This window comes from Manis pentadactyla, chromosome 11, assembly GCF_030020395.1.
Source record: "Manis pentadactyla isolate mManPen7 chromosome 11, mManPen7.hap1, whole genome shotgun sequence".
In the NCBI taxonomy this organism is placed as follows: domain Eukaryota; kingdom Metazoa; phylum Chordata; class Mammalia; order Pholidota; family Manidae; genus Manis; species Manis pentadactyla.
This window is the reverse complement of record NC_080029.1, coordinates 122412897-122430439: the sequence shown is the minus strand read 5'-3', so window position 1 is coordinate 122430439 and position 17543 is coordinate 122412897. Positions and strand designations below refer to the sequence as shown.

The 17543-nt window shown below is 39.0% G+C and overlaps 1 protein-coding gene across 2 annotated transcripts in view; it reads left to right on the top strand.

Annotated features, from left to right (window-relative positions):
- Positions 1-17543, top strand: part of PTPN9 (protein tyrosine phosphatase non-receptor type 9) — a 91014-nt gene that overhangs the window by 18043 nt on the left and 55428 nt on the right. For both annotated transcript variants that reach the window (XM_036907636.2, XM_057488990.1), the window contains 2 exons: positions 14825-14968; positions 17220-17309. In XM_036907636.2, coding sequence (XP_036763531.1) covers positions 14825-14968; positions 17220-17309 — 234 coding nt within the window. The remainder of the gene's footprint in view (positions 1-14824; positions 14969-17219; positions 17310-17543) is intronic.

The following is a 17543-nucleotide window of genomic DNA, read 5'->3' as shown; positions in this document are numbered from 1 at the left end:
ATTCAGCAGGTTTGCAGTGGGACCTGAGAGTCTGCATTTCTGACAAGCTCCAAGGTGATGCTAGTGCTACTGGTCTGTGGACTTCACGTCAAGTAGCACTGCTATATGTTACATTCCTTTATTTTTTAGTTTAATTATTTTCTTTCTTAAAAGACTAGTTTCAGTCTTCTGATGATCACTACCCCCTTTCTAAAAGGTCAAAGCCCACCTTTTTTTTAAAATTTTGGTATCATTAATCTACAATTACATGAGGAACATTATGTTTACTAGACTCCCCCCATCACCAAGTCCCCTCCACATACCCCATTAGTCACTGTCCATCTGCGTAGTAAGATGCTGTAAAATCACTACTTGTCTTCTCTGTGTTGCACAGCCCTCCCCCGTGTCCCCCCCCCACATTATACATGCTAATCGTAGGGCCTCCTTTCTTCCCCCACCTTCTCCCTCCCTTCCCACCCTTCCTCCCCAGTCCCTTTCCCTTTGGTAACTGTTAGGCCATTCTTGGGTTCTGTGAGTCTGCTGCTGTTTTGTTCCTTCAGTTTTCCTTTGTTCTTATACTCCACATATGAGTGAAATCATTTGGTACTTGTCTTTCTCCGCCTGGCTTATTTCACTGAGCATAATACCCTCTAGCTCCATCCATGTTGTTGCAAATGGTAGGATTTGTTTTCTTCTTATGGCTGAATAATATTCCATTGTGTATACGTACCACATCTTCTTTATCCATTCATCTACTGATGGACACTTAGGTTGTTTCCATTTCTTGGCTATTATAAATAGTGCAAAGCCCACCTTTTTAAAGAAAATCCAATAGAAGAATCCAGAGCTAGATGTGATGTGGAAGAAAGATCAGTTAGTTGTGCAGTTTACCAAGGATTGATGTCAAAGTTGTCAGGGACTGGGAGATGCTGCCTTTGAAATTAGGACCTCATTTGCTCAAACTTAGACACCTTGCTCATCTTTAGAGTTCTACAGCAGATGTTCAGGCTCCCCTGGGATTCTCAGGATTGTCAGGTGTATAGGACTGGATGCTTGAACTGATTTGGAATAATGAGAGGCTCAACTATTTTGAACTTCATTTCTCACTTCCCACAAGGCTTGTTCTCCCCCTCTTCAGGTGCTTGTTGACAGAGAAATGGAAGAAGTAGGAGTTGATCTAGACAATTTCACAAAGTCCGTTTTTTTAGCTTTAGCTTTAATAATGGGTCATGGCTCATTCTGGGCTGTGACTTTCCCTGCCATTTTCTTTAGGCCAGAACCACCACACTGTTATCTTTTCTCTGTGCCCTTTTCCTTTGTACATGTGTGTGTTTTTGGGAGTCCTTTTAACATCTGTTTTCAATAATGAATGCTGTATAGCCATACTAGTTTCTTCGGATTGTTTCCTTTTAAAAAATTGAATTGGCATAATTTATAATTAATTGCATAATTGATTGTCAGACTCTCACTTTTGTGGATTTCTTTAAAAAAAAAATACCAGTATCTGTCTTCTCTTTAGAGTTTTAGATCATGAGATTAATTTTCTAGTTAATTAAAAATTAATTTTGTGAAATCTACATTTTTGAAGCACAATGAACAAAAATTTGGGCTCTCAAGAGTCAGAAACCTGGGTTCTGATTCAGACTCCACCACTTGTCTTCTTTTGGGAACTTTTGGGCAAGTTAACAGCTGGAAAACTTCATTTTCTTATCTGTAATGCAGGGATAGTAAAAGCATTGACCTCTTAGGGCCATTGAGAGGACTTGATAACCCATGTAAAATTTAGTAGGTGATTGGTGGTTAGAACACATACCCAATAAATAGTAGCTATTGTTAATAGTGAATTTTGTGAAAGGTCTGGTCTTATTTAAATCAATGTAGTAAGGTTTACATAATGCCTTCACAGATAGCCAGTGATTATGTGAGCTAGGCAGGTGTTATCTTTTTTCTGAATGAGGAAACTGTGGCATGAAGAGTGTTGACTAAAGGCACATGGCTGTGGCAGAACCCTGGGTCCTAATCTAGGATTATTAGTACTACAACTCGAACCTGCTGTTTTATCTTCCTCCTCCAGATAACACCTAGCTGTTGGCTGCCACACTTTTAAAGGTTACATGGTTACTTTCTCTTTGAGACTGTTTCAAATTTTCAACTACTCTTGTTTTCTTAGTCTGAATTCAGTCCAGTGTAATAGTTCCTTATCGTTGTAGGATAAAACTGTCAGTAGGAATTTATCAGATTTTCCACCTCCTTCTCCCTTTTAAGATAAATGTGATATCCAGCAAATGACAAGGTGTGTGACGGTCCCTATCTCTAACATCATGATCACTGTGCCAATTTTGGGATCTGAGTCAAGAAAACGATCCATATTCTCCATTATTGAACAGGCTCAAGGGTACTCCAGCAGTTACAGCATGTCCATTACTCTCTTTTATCCTTATTGAGAAATTCCCTATGTAGTTTGTAGATTTTTACTGGGGAATATCATGTTGAGATACACTGCCATCCCACTACCCCTTTGTAGGTAAGATTTGAATGAAATTTACCCATCCATTGGTATACTGTATTCATAAATCCACCAAACTCAGATTTTCATGGGTAGGAACCATACTTTACAAAATTATTCCTAAACTTCAATTTATTTTGGATATCTCCATTTTAGATGTCTGAAGTTAAGGTATTGGCAACTTAATTCTCAGATACATTCTTTTGTGACTTAATAGTCACCTCTCCCATTGCTTTTCCCCCCATGTCATTCCTGATACTCTTTTCCAGTTTTATCCAGGAATTTTTCTCCCTTTATTTTCTTTCTCTTCCTCTGTTTTCAATTTTAAGGTCTCATTATCAGGTTGGCAAATGTTCGGACATAGAATTCTTCCCGCTCCTTTTCATTAGGCCAGGATCCCATCGTCTTTCATACATCACTTGTCAGAATGGCGCCAGGCATTTGGTGTCGTCGTGAGCACGGAAGACTTGGCTCCTGCACCTCCCCAAGCTTCGAGTCTGATGGAAACAGACAGACAATAACATAAACTTTCATAATAACTGCATCCCTGACTGGGAAGCGATAAAACTTCCAGAGTAAAGTAAAGTGGGATTTAGACTGACACCTAAAGAGTGAATAGGAGTGAAACAGGGTTGGGAGTAAGGGAAGGAGAAGAATGTTTTCCAGCATGATCTGCAAAATAAACGCCAAGGAATCTGCAGCCATTCACCATGCGTCCTTTCTTTTCTAAATTCTCAACCATCAGTTGGAAGAAGAGATAAAAATTCCCGCCAAAGGCCTCCTAGGACACCCTGTAGGTGTCCTCCAAGTCCTTTAGATTTTTTTTTTCCTTAAAAAGACTTCCCAAGTTCCTTCTGGTTGTATGTCCCCTTCATTAACCAGCTGGCAATGAGAGGCAGTTGGCAAACAGCCTTTGGGTTCTTCATTGTGGAAGTGACCGGCTGCAGTGTTCCGCCCCCCCAACCTGGATGACTTACTCTTGCCGATAGTGAAGGAGCCTCCTGTTCATTGTCCAGATTTTTAAAATTTGTTTGTTTGTTTCTCTTCTGTGTTATATTCTTCTGCCCCTCAACCTCTTCACATGAATTTTCTCCTACCACAATTCAGAAATAATTACTTCCTTGTTTTCTTGTTGAATTATTTCCTACATTGTTTCTGGGAGTTTTTTAATCTCTTTGATAACCTTTGTCTGGAGAGTGGCTTTTAAGCCTGAGAGTAGAGATGCCAGCTTGCATTTAGTGAACGTGCTGTTGGCAGAAGCCTCCAGCAGTGAAGTGTGTGTACACAAGTCCGAGCGCTTCGGAGTGTGCCCCGTTTTGGCGTGCAGGCTCCTAAAAGGAGCTGTGCTCCTCTACCACTTTGTAGAGCTCCCCAACACATTCCCTTTGGCTCTCATAGGAAGACTGTCAACAAACTTATAATTTGGTGGCATTGTTTATAGTACTTTTTAAAACAGTATGTTCAGATACCCCTATTACACATATTTTAGTTAAAGACTACATAAAATTAATAAATTTTTATTTTTTAAGTAGATAATATAGTCACATGATTTAAACTTAAAAAGGTACAGAAAAGATTGTGGTAAATATTCTCTGTCTTGCCATGTCCTAGTTTTCCTCTGAGACAACCAACGTTACCATTTTCTTGTATATCCTTCCAGGATAATTTTGTGCATAGACAAACAGATGGCATATATATTGTCTGATAAGATGAATGATATGTACCTTGTATTTCATAACTTCGCTTAATGGAGTGGAAAGACTGTAGGATTTGAAAAGGCTTAGAGTCAAACCCCCAAACCTCAGCTCTGCCCCTGAGCAGCTTGCTTAGGCTCTGTGTGCTTTGATTTGTTTATGTGGTTAGTAATACTCAGCATGCCAAGCCTGTTCTATAAGGTGTATGTATAGTTCCTTTGGTGCGTGTTAAATGCTTTACAGATGGTTGCTACTTTTGTTATTTCTTGCCGGACCACACTGGCCGTTGAGCACCAGGAGGATCAAAGTAAGTGGATTGAATGGCTTTACTGTAGTATCTGCTCGGTGCTCTCTTACACATGGAGGGAAACCATGAGCCAAGGAGACAAAAATAGTATTTAGAAAGGAACAGAACATCTTTTGCTCTTCAGGTATTGGACACTGGATGTTTCTGGTCTGAGGCCTTCACTCTTGGCTGGTGGAGTGCTGGTAAAACCTAGCCCTTCACTGCCCCTGGTAGGAAGCCATTAACTCTGAGGAGCTTTTCAGGTTTAAAGGCTCGGTTAACGCTGACCTCTTGAGTCGCCTGAAGCTTTGGTCTCTTGAGGAAAGCTTCCCTTGGCCTGCCCTAATCTGGGTTGTCCTGCTGTTTCAGTTCCCAGTGTAATGTTAATCCTTTAATAGCAGTTTTTTTTCTTTTTGGTTTTTGCACAGTGCTTGATGTAACGGATGGAAGATTCTGGAATTTGACAACCATTCCCATTCAGTTTCTTCAGGAGGATGGTGTTAGGCTTTTCTTCGTGGTTATGTGGCCTTAGCATTTTTGATAGGATTTGGAGGGCTTTAAGTTTGAATTCACTCAGCCTCTTAATGGGTGAAAGAATGAGACTTTACATCTTGCAACACAAGGATACCAGAATAAAGAGATCTAATAATGTCGGGATATCTTTTAAATTAAGTTAAGAAAAAATGTGAATACCCACTGTACAATGTTCTGTGCTGGGTGTTGTTTTAAGCAGTTAATTGTGAGTTCCCCAAATACTGTTACCCGTTTTTCTGGGAGTAGTTCTATTAATTATTTATCTTTTATAAATATATTCGCTATATCTTTTATGAAAGAAAGGATTTAGTATATTGGTAGAGAAGACTTAATTGGGGAAACTACTGGAAGGTAGAAATGTTTATCCATTTGAATATATGGACTGAGGAATTGTATGGATGTTTTATTTATTGGAAATGTAAAAAACAGAATTTCTTAGAGCCAAGGCCTGCACAGGAGTCAGAAAAATACATTGGAGACCTTAAAATACCCTATAATTTCTTTGACTTTTTGAAGGAAAGTTCTTTTTTAGGGAAAAAAAGAAGAAAGGAAACTATTTTTTTGGCCTGTGGAAATAGAGTGATGAAAAGGAGACAATGAAGGAAAAGTGAGTAGAAATCAATCAGACTTGAACACATTAAAAAAAAGCAAAATGTGAAGCAGGTCTGATTACAAGCACTATCTCTACTGCCTTCCTGTGTATATTTTTTGGCAGTTCTAAAAGTGATTCAGGAGCTGATCCCAGCTGGAGGTGGATGAGAAATCGAGATGATAAATCACTGAAATGTTAACAATTTTTTACTTGGTTAATTGATAACAGGATATTCACTTTTTTATGAAAGAAATTAGCTTTTTTCTTTTTAAAAAAATGTAAAAGTTACTGCCTTTAAAATGAGAACCATTTACAGGTAGAATAGCTGCAGCATAGATTTGCTTAATCTCCAACTTTTTTTTTGGTAACAAGTTTGGAAGGCTGCCCTTTGGTTTTTATTTTTATTTTAGAAAGTTTTTAGTGGCAGTAATAACTATAAGTAATATTGGCAATAATTTGCATTACTGTATAACCTAAATTATAAGTAACAGAACTAATTTGGATTAAATTTGAAATTCATGTATGCTTTCCCATTTTATTTTTCTAGAAGAGAAGTAATAAAAATGAGACAAAAGAATAAAAGGTTTTTGGTTCAGTGTTTTACAGGTTAATGCTATATTTGGGGTGTTTTAGTGTTTTTAACATACTGTGATGTACTTTGGCATCAATGGTCCATTGTGTGGTCCATTATGTGGACATTTCATAATTCATTAATTTCCTTGTTTATTGTTAGTCATATTGTTGTCAGGCAGTTGTGTCTGGAGAGGTCTCTCCCTGTGTATTAGGTGTGGAACCTCATCCTGGTCAGGGGAGGGTTCTTGACTCTGATGAAGAAAGAATTCTCAAACAGGTCAGATGATTGTAGTAGGTAAGGAAGGAATTCATTAAAGCAAGTAGTGAATGACGGCAGCCATGCAGGCTCAGAGTGCAGGAAAGGACAGAGAGAGGAAAGGAAAGTCACTGAACTCCTGCTCGGCATGGGGCAGATCCCTTGCCAACAATTGAAGCCAAAGTCAGCTGCTAAAGTCAACTGGGATCCAGTGTCTGCTTGAATTTGCAAGGCATGGTACTAAGCCCCTAACAGCCCAGGATTTGAGGTAGCTTGCAGAGCACTGGTTGGAGTGAGATTATATTCTGAAAACTTCCCAAAGGCAAAGAAAGGAGATTTGGGGGCAGGCTACTAAAGAGCATGGTTGTACACCCGCAGTTCTGTCCGAGTCACCCAGGCGATGGGAACTTGCAAGCCCCAATCAGAGATCTTAGTGCCCTTCCTTACTTGTTTGAAGTAGAACACAGAGAGAAGACTTGTACATAAGTCTAGAAAATTGAATGAAATAGCCGATTAACAAAGACACGTAACCACTGGAGGAGCACAGAGACAAAATACAGTGAGCTGAGGAGCAAGAAGGCTTTATGTAAGGCAGAGTTCTCACTTGAAGAAGGGGGAGTGAGGGCATCCTCAGATAGGAGGCATGCTTAAAGGCTAGGATGCTGTCTGTTAAGGATTTCCAGAACGGGGGGTGCGTAGGCTTGACACGTTGTCTCATGATGTCTGTCTTCAGTGAGAGACAATATGTCATCATGCATAGTCAGTCCTCTAGATAGTCTGCAAAATAAACTTACACAAGGAATTTCTTGATCCTGTTCTTCTTCAAGATAGTGGTTACTCTGAAGCAGTGGAAAGATACTATTTAGGACTGCTTGCCCTGCCTTAAGATAGGGCCAGTTGTTGGCTGATTACCATAAAATATGTTAGGAATCTTAGCCTTAGGATGGAGTCCTTTCTGTTCTTACTATACTATTTATATCTTGGCATTTTTAATCTTAGGCAGGAAAAATTAATATGCTTGTTTCATGTCCCTACTCTACTTCAATATAGATTATCTCTAAAGTTTTGCCATTGCAAACAGTACTACAAGTGAATATCCATACATCCAGTAATCATTCATTGCAGCATTGTTTTTAATGGCAAAATACTAGAAACAACATACATGTGTATATCTGTCTGTCTTTGTACCTTCCATGCTTATATTTTTGTATAGTAGATTCTTAGAGGTGGTGGTGTGAGTCAAAATAGTTTGTATGTTTAAAACTGTACTATATAAGTGCCTAATTGATAAAAGAAGTGGTGTGAATTACATAGTTACTACATTGTGTAGAAGCACCCATTTCCCATATTACTGCCAATACTGTATGTTGTCAGTCTTTTTAATTTTTGTCATTTGAAAGGAATGGTATCTTTTTAAAATTTATCTTTTAAAGTCTATACATTTTATTTAGCTTTTGACTAGGTTATGTGTGGACATGGTTTAAAATGTAAAGGACATGAAAGTTTGTAGTTTACCCTCCTAGCCCCAATTCAGTTAGTTCTTCTCCTCATAGGTGACTGATGCTACCATTTTTTTGTCTGTATCCTTTTACAAGTACTTTATATATATATGAACAAATTCATATAATATACTTCTCCAAATAATTGTCATATCACTTATAGCATTTATATGCAAAGGATTATATATAAAAATCCTGTATATACATAGGATTATTTCTGGACATTATTCTCTTCTTTAAAATTCCCATCTTCATGCATTAGGTTTCTCTTTGTCCTTTTGCATTATATGACCTTCAGCACAGTGTTGTATAGTAGTGATAGCAGAAGGCCTCGTGGCCTTTCCATCTTTAATAGGAAAAAAATGATTTTAATGTTTCATTATTTAGTATGATTGCTTAGGTTCTATTAGATAATCCTTACCAAATTAAGGTAGTTCCCTCTATTCCTAGTTTGCTAAATTAAAAAAAAATCGTAATGGGTGTTAACTTTTATTCCATGCACTTTCAGCATATGTTGAGAAGCTTATATACTTCTTCTCCCTTAGTATCTGTTAATATAGAAATTTATTAATTGATAGATCAGATGTCAGACTCTCTTTTCATTCCAGGGATAAGCTCTCTTTGGTTATGATGTGTTGTTCCTCCATTGTACTTCTTTGTCTAACTTGAGAGTTATTTGTCCCATGAAGGTTTATTTTGAAGGTGATATTTGATAACTCTTAAAATTTACATCTCTTTGATACTCAGTGATTACTAATGTTTCTGAAAGTATATCTAAAGGTTCCTTGGCTTTTCCTCCTCCATCTGCCTTCTAAATGTTAATGTTCTTTAGCATTCTGAAGGAGTTCATTTAGCGTTCATTCACTCATCATACATGTTTAGGAGATACTGTTAAAGAGATATTTTTTTTGTGCCAGGTACAGTGTTAGGAACTAGGTAAATAAAATAGACAGAACTTCCCTGTTTGCTGATAGATTTTTCCCTTCCAGTTTTTTTTCCCTCTGCTAACTGAGTTATTTTTAGTGGGCAGAGGAGGACCAGCTAACCTTTTCTTGCTTAAAGATCTCTGTTGATTCCTTCATGTATATGGGATCATGTCTGGTACCTGGAGCACAGCACACGAGGGCTTTCGCAGTGTGGTTTAGCCTACCATTCTCTGTCATACAAACTGGACACACCAGCTACACTGTATCCCCAATAATCCCTGTTCTTTCATGACTACTAGGTTTACAAATTAGTTTTCTCCAACCTAGAATATTTGTCTCTTGCCTGGCAAATTCTGACTCACCCTTCCAGTCACTCCTCTAAAAAGATGTAAAAAAATTCTCCAAGAGGGTACCCAAATCCCATAACATTCAGTTCGTAGATCGTCCTAGAATGACCTATTTATGCATGTCTGCATATTTAAATAACTGTACACTGCTCAGAATAGGATCTTTATCTCTCTAAATTGGTTCTTCTCAATTGCTACTGTACTGCTTGGCACAGAGTAGGTCCTCAGCAAATACTTGCGAATGCTTGACTGACTATATAGGACTGGATGCCCGAACTGGTGCGACTGTTCCGTTGCCCAGATGAATACTGCTGCTGCTGGCCATGGGAGTTGGTGAGCCAGGAAATGATTCTCTGACCTAGAACAATATGTACTTGAATATATTCTTCCTTTCTTTTCCCTCCCCCCACCGCCAAGGTGGGTGTGGGTGGGAGTGAGGGTATGTGTGGGGGGTTGTGGGAACATATACTTAGAAAGTTATTTATTAGTATTTTTCTGTTGACCTTAATTTTTAAATTGTTAAAAACATGAAAACAGCTTTGCAGAACAATGGGATTATGGGTGACCTTTCCTTTTTGCAAATTACCTTAATTACATTGTTTCATAACATGAAACCAGAAATTCTTCTTTAAACTTTTTCCTTCCCAGATGGCAGTACAACGCTATTTAGGAAAGCATTGGCTCTTTTAAAATCAGTTTAAGAAAAGGAAAAATTTTCCTGATAAAATGAAAATATCTGAGATAAACCAGTAAATATTATTCAGAGGGACTAGGTTCATTTCCATATTTGGCACAATAACAAAGGCTAATGACAAGATACAGTCTTTCCGTTTGGAAATGCAACAAACTTTACCTTACTCTATTACAGGAAGCTAGTGTATCTTCACATATATTCTGTTTCACATACATTCTATTCTTATCAATTATCAAATTGATATGGACTGAAGGGATTAATAGATGTAACAGGCAATGATTTACAGTGAAGGAAATCTGGGAAAATGAGCATAAGAGGAAGTTTACCAATGCATCTGTCACTGAAGTTAAGGAGGAAATGGCATATTTGCTGAAATGCAGAGGTAACCTCAAATTTGGTAAAGGGGAGGCACTGAGACTTATATTGAATCACTTTCCTTATTTAGATATTCAGTGCAGGGTGACTGACTGCATTTTTTGCATGGTGTCTGTCCTGCACAAAGTTGTCCCTTTATTATAATGAGAAATAGTCTTTAGTAAGTTCAATGCTGTTAAAAAGGACTTGGGCTCAGGATGACAGTGTTAATCCCCAAAGCTGCCAGTGAGTCTGAAAGTAGGGACAAGAGGATTGAAAGATGGGAATAGGGGTGGGTTTAAATACTTTCGGACCCAGCTTCTGTGTTGCCACAGAGTCCGAATGAGGAGGAGTTGCTCCTTTGGAGGCTTTTGTCTTGCAGTTGAACAAACACGTTTTGGCAGTTTCTGATTTAAATTTGTTCTTTTGGATAAAATTTATTCTTGAAATTGAGTTGCTAACAGGCTAAAGTAAAAAAGAGGTCGCTTGATTATTTCGAACTCTGTCTTTGTTGAAAAAAGTTTTAATGTGAAATGACTAGAGTAAAAAAAAATGAGCAGCCATTCACGGTCCATCTTCCCTGTTCCAGGTGTGGTGGATGTTTTTCTGTCTGTTGTCACATTCAGTCAAGCCTCACTTTTTAAAAATTATAGTATCATTGATATACAATCTTATGAAGGTTTCACATGAACAACATTGTGGTTTCAGCATTCACCCATATGGTCAATTCCTCACACACACCCCCATTGCAGTCACCGTGTCAGCATAGTAAGATGCTATTGAGTCATTACTTGTCTTCTCCGTGCTATACTGCCTTCCCTGTGACCTACCTATATTGTGATTGCAAATTATAGTTCAAGCCTCATCTTTTCAGGTGAGGAAATTGAAGGCTCAGAGAGGTTAAATGACTTGCTCAACTATCACATGGCATGGAGAGAGGATGGGTTCTTTCTGATTCCCAAGTTCCCAAAAGTATTCCCAAGACTACTAGACTTTTCTTTGGTGGTTAGGTAGCTGACATCCTAAGAGATAGAAGTTTTCTGTTTATTCCTAGAGTAGGTTTCTTAAAGGTCTAGCTTTTCACTCTCCCACATTGTCTTGGAATACAGGCTTCAAGGCACTAACTATGAGACTGAGTGTGCCAACACATTTTTCTTGGCCTTTTGGGCGGCTAGCCCTTTGCCTGGAACTCATCTCAAAATTGTGGCTCCTCTCCGGGATTTTGGTTTAACACGAAGACTATGTTGTTGGTTTCATTTATTCTGTTACACCATATTTCAGCTCCGGTGGATGGTGTCAGGGTGTCATCCACGTAACCGACAGATTTCTTAGTCATTTTATAGCAGGTTCTCTAGTGCCTTTTTCTTCATGTCCATAGTCAAGAAATTCGTTTTTATCTGTTTAAATGGCTGTGGGAGAAGTATGAAATTACAGTAAGCTTGCAACTACGCTGAAACGAATCTTGTACCTGAAAAGCTGGTTGAGGAGGGTTGTAAGCGGTAATGTTAGTTTTTCTGTGTATCAGTTAATACCTTTTTCTGAAGGAAGACCAAAGTTTGAACTATGGCCACTCCTTAGCTGCCAGGTGTTACCAACTTGTGGGTAACTCAAGGCTAGATAGGTTCAATCCACTGACCTTGAGTTGAAGTAGTTTCTTATCTGTGACTCATCTTTTGGCTCATTCCTTCTTTCAGCAGAAATACACAATATTAATTTCAGGAATTGTAGTTAACCTTTCTGAAGAGTGTATTGCTCACTGAAACTGCTGGGACTTGTTTTTCTGGTAACCAGCAAGGCCACAAATTGGTCTGTACTCAGTGGCTGTGCCAAATCTATGTGTAAACAAAGGAAGAGATCTGATTAACTGTCTAGAGAAAGGCTGTTACAGATGAGACCATCCTTTCTGACTTCTTTCAGAGGTCTGTATCTTCCATCAGAGGGATGGGGATGCAAGGTGTGAATCCGAGGCTGACTGTAACAGGTGATGTGTATATGTGTTTGTATCTGGAAATAACACATCACTGTTTACAGTACACTGGACTCTTCATGCAAGGCCAGTCAGGCCAGACCAGGAAGAATTGTTCCCGTGCTTAAAGCCAAAAATAACATCCTGACCTGCAGGGAACAGAGGTCAGTTCAAGGCAACAGCTCTTGGGAGCTGCAGAACATTAAGAACCTTGAGGAATTTAATAAGAAGGAACCCAGTATGTACTTTGAAGGAAGTTTGTAAATCTTGCGTGTCTCTTATTAGGGCATGGTTTATTTATGAAAAATGAAAAATCATTTTAACAGTTGGATATGTGATGAGTTCATAACATCTTCTGGTCATTTAGCTATATTTTCCTTCCTACCTGCATATTGATTTCTCTGTTTGTAGTATTTATGAGGAAAAGGGAAAAAGTATGTTCTGTTATTCAGGTGTTTTATTCTGCAGACAGCTCCTGAGACAAGCCTGAGGAGAAGCCAGAATTTAAAAGATGTTAATTATAAATAAATACCCTTTACAAACACTCTGGGGACCTTCTGGACTCACTGACGTTTTGTGTCTTGGCTCTTTCTGTGCCCACTATTCTTCTCCCTGCTGTGTTTCCTCGTTCGGATCCTGGCCACTTACCCACCAGGGCCAAGTCAAACTGTTTTCTGGCGGAGCTTCTAAGTTTGTCCTGTTGTCTTCTCTGGGACTCATTTTTCTGGTCTGATTTAAACTGCTTCTGGCCAAATTATCTCAAAGTTTTTCTTCATGGCTTTAATATTTTGGCTCTTTATATGCACTTCTTGCCTGATTAGTTTTGCTGGTTTCCTCTTTTCCGGTGGTGTAAATTATATTGCTTCACTTGGAAGGTACCGAAGCTCAGGTGCAGCCTGAGCACCGCTTCTGTTTTATTCCGGTTTGCAGAGTGCCTTTTTCCTTTCCTGGAGATTCGGGGATGGATTAGGTACTCTGTGTGAGGTATTGCTGACTCTCCTGAGCCTCTAGTTTGCTAGTTTTTTTTTTTTTTTTTTTGAGAGGGCATCTCTCATATTTATTGATCAAATGGTTGTTAACAACAATAAAATTCTGTATAGGGGACTCAATGCTCAATGCACAATCATTAGTCCACCCCAAGCCTAATTCTCATCAGTCTCCGATCTTCTGAAGCACAACGAACAAGTTCTTACATGGTGAACAAATTCTTACATAGTGAATAAGTTCTTACATGGTGAACAGTACAAGGGCAGTCATCACAGAAACTTTCGGTTTTGATCACCTAGTTTGCTAGTTTTTTAAGCATGAATGTGGCAATTTGGATGATATTTGCAAAGCAGGACTTGTTGCCAAGACTCTGGAATAGGTCACTGCTGTCACCTTTTGTCCCCGTGTTTTTCAAGTGGAAAACGCGAGGTGAAGAAGAATCACCTTGGCCCAGCCACATAGTGGTTTCAATCTTATACCTTTTGGAGCTAATCTCATTTTTGTATTACTTATTCTTCTTAGCACAGATATTACAAATAGTTAATAATCACATAATAGTTTGATAATAAATACATTTAACTGTAGGGAGATCGGTTGATTTATTTCAGAATTTAATTTCAGAATTCTCATCAAGTTGATTACATTTTGACCAACACGTGAGAAAGGTTTCTGTATGCAAGGGACCAAATAACTATGCAGAAAGTGTTCAGCAATTTAGAATGTGCTTACAAAAAAAATCTATCCTATTCTAAAATAAAGACACAAATGGGTAGTGTGGCTACAGTGAAAATTTGTTATAATTGTAAGGAGAAATAGGGTGAGAGGGGATAAAAGAACATGGGTTAATCAAGAGATTGGAATGATTCTAGAAACAGGCATCTTGCCAGCTTGGGATCAGACTGAAAATAAAAATTTCCCACCCTTGCACCAATATGAGGCTCTCTACACTGACCCCCAAAATCACTATCCAGAGGGGCTGTTGATGACTCTCTGGGCACTCATATCGGTTTTTGGGCTGCCACATGAAACATGAAGAGGTCCTGTGGGGTCAGTTAGCCCAGAGAACAGTTGGCCTTTTGATCTGTTAAATTCTTGGTAATAGTTTTGCTGCTCTCAAATAGTATTGCTAATTCCAAAGCTAGTCAAAACCATTTTCTGATTCTTTTGCTGTGTCTGGGTGGTTTGTTGGGACCAAAGCAGCAACTGAGAGTGCTGTACTATACTGCACATTAAGCAATAGCCCACATTGAGCTGGCCCACCCACCTTTAAAAAAGACAAACAAACCCATATAAAAACAACAAGAAACAAACTCTGCTGTTTTTTGCTTTGGAGCCAGTGATTTGCATCTCATTTGGGAGCCTTGTCCCCCCTCATTATTTCTTCACCCCTGTGCTAAGCCCTGCTCTCTGAACCTAGCTCTGGCTTCTGGCCTCATTGAATTGTACAAATTTTAACTATTTCTAGCTTCAGACCTGTTTCCAACTTTTGTCTTTCCCTGCTTCTGGTAATAAACTTTGGGTTCAGATTTGCTTGGGAAAAGACTGATATTTTTTTTTCCTTGCTTATTTGTTTTTTGTTTCCATAGTATTTCTCAACTTACTAATTATTCTTTATTTTCTTTGTCAAACAGGCCACCAAGCAGTTTCTTGAAGAGATTAACAAGTGGACAGTTCAGTACAACGTTTCCCCTCTCTCTTGGAATGTGGCTGTCAAGTTCCTCATGGCCCGGAAGTTTGATGTGGTCCGGGCCATAGAGTTGTTCCACTCCTACCGAGTACGTGGCTCAGGGGGGCCCTGTACCTCTGGCGGTTGGGCTCATCGTGCTACTCTTCTCTCTGCTGGGTGCTGCACATGCACTGGTTCTCCGAGTGTTCTCCCCACTCCCATAAAAAAAAAAAAGCAAAAAAAAACTGGATCGTATCTACGAGCCCTACCACGAAGTCTGAAAATTTTTCTGAAGCAATAACAACATATCCCTAAGTTAAAAAAAGAAGAGGGGATTAGAAGTACAAGAATTAGTTTAAGACTAAAGCTCACTTATACCTATCTTGTTTAATATTCACTCATTTATTCATATTTATTGTATGTCTACTATGTTCCAGGTACAGAGATTACTATTTAGAAAGAGAGAACAAACAATTACAGAAATGTTATGATAGGGTTCTGTGTAAGCACATTAAGTTAGGAGGGTATTGTAAAGATTGTATTAAGATCTGAAGAATGGGTAGGAATCAGATAGGTAAGGGAGTATGGAAGAGAGAACAGCAAGGTCAGATGCCTACTGGCAAAAGAGAAATTAAACTGAGCAGAAATGCTGAGCTGAGAGTGGGACATGGCAAGAGATTGAACAGCAGAGGTGAGCATGTGTAGATCAGAGAGTATCTGCTTTTTCTTAAGAGCAGAGGAATTAATCAAAGGTATAAACAGCAGAATGACTTGATCAGATTTGCATTCTGGAAAGATATTTGTCACTGTGATTTAGAAAAGGATCAGAAGGGCTACAGTGGAGACAGACCAATTAGAAGACTGTTGTACTTACTGGGAGAGAGATGATCGTGGTGTCTTCAGGTGTACCATCAGGGGAGATAGAGAAGAAGTGTGTACATTCTAGAGGTAAAATTGGTAGAACAGGGTTGCTTAAGGTAGTGTGTGAGGAAAGAGGTGTTAAAGGTCCCAGGTCTCTGACTTGGGTGGCAGGGTAAGTGGGGTGGTGGCATTCATTAATTTAGGAGACACTGAAGTGGGAGCAGGTATGTGGCAACACAAGGCCACCAATTCAGTTTGGCCATGTTAAGATTGAAGTGCCATTGGAATATCTAAATAGACATGTCCTTTAAGCAGCTGGACTATGAGTATAGTGTTCAGAAAAGGTATCTGGACTGGAAGTACATATTTCAGAGTGATCAAAGTAGAGCTGAATGTTGGAGCCATGAGCAAGCATGAGGTCAGCCTGGGAGAATGAGGAATAGGAAGATGTGTAGGGCAGAACATCACCTCAGACTTTTTTGCTGTCTTGGTTCAGTATTGTTTTAAAAGTGGAATTTGAATGCTTTAGGTAGGCATGTGCTTTTCTGTGATCCCAGCACTAATACTCTCTTCACTTGCTGCCTTGCCTCTGAAAGCATTTGAATTTGATTTTAGGGATGCATTGGGAAAGAATATAAAAAAGACCTGATTTGTTTTATTCACCAGTGTGTTCCTAGCACTTAGTACATGGCACATAATAGTTGCTCTACAAATATTTGTAGAGTGAATGAATGAGTCAGTGAGTGAATCAGTGGGTGAATTGAGCAAATATTCGAATGTAAAAAAGCCCACAAAAGGACTTAGAAGGGGAAGTTGAAAAAATAGGAGAACCAAAAGAGCAGTTTCTAATGTCTCAGGAAAAAGGGAATGTGAGCGGTCAGCCCTGTCATGTCAAGAGGACTGAAAATGCCCACTGGGTCCAGTGACAGGAAGGTGCTGGCCACTGGAGCAGGGCCCCTCAGTCAGATAACAGGAGAGATGAGAATGCAACAGACTGAGTGTGAGGAACTAAGGGTGAGCTCAAGACATCTTTCCGTGGAGATAAGGAAAAATGAGGTCATGGTAGCTGTTGTTGGAGAGAATATGAGGGGAAGGATGGCTCCTATTTAAGGTAGGAGAGGCCTAAGCCTGGAGGATATGTGAGGGTGTCTGTTTCCAGACGGTTAGTGGGTACATATTTTAATATCCTGATGCAATATCAGTGCTGCTGAATGTTTAAAATCTTTGACCCTGAACTCTAATGATACATATTGGTTATCTTTGGAATTAAGATTCTCACTGGTTCAAAGGGAAATATCCTACCTAAAGGACTGATCAGGTGGCTTTGGACAAGAATTCTGATAGCGCTCAGCTGGCCTAGAAGGCAGTTACAAAGGAATTCGTGATTCAGTTAGTTGACTTATAAAATCCCTTATCTCTTGAGATCTGGTGGTTATATAAAGGTGTCCTGGATATACAGTATTTTTATGTTGATTGATCTTGCTATGCTTTATTTTTAGGAAACACGAAGGAAGGAAGGCATTGTGAAGCTGAAACCTCATGAGGAACCTCTCCGTTCTGAGATCCTCAGTGGAAAATTCACCATCTTAGTGAGTCTTTATGAACTCCTCTTCTAGTATCTCATTTCCTTTTGTAGTTGGTGTCCTCCTTGGACTTTGTTCCTAGGTACCTTATTCTGAATCTAGAGAGTCTCAACAGTTGGGAGCAGATGTAAAAAAGCTGTGCAGTTTGACACAAAATTATTCTAATAATAATTAAAATTATTGAAAATTAATTATATAGTAGATTTCTTTAGAAGAGTTTCTTCACTGGTCTGTTTAAGG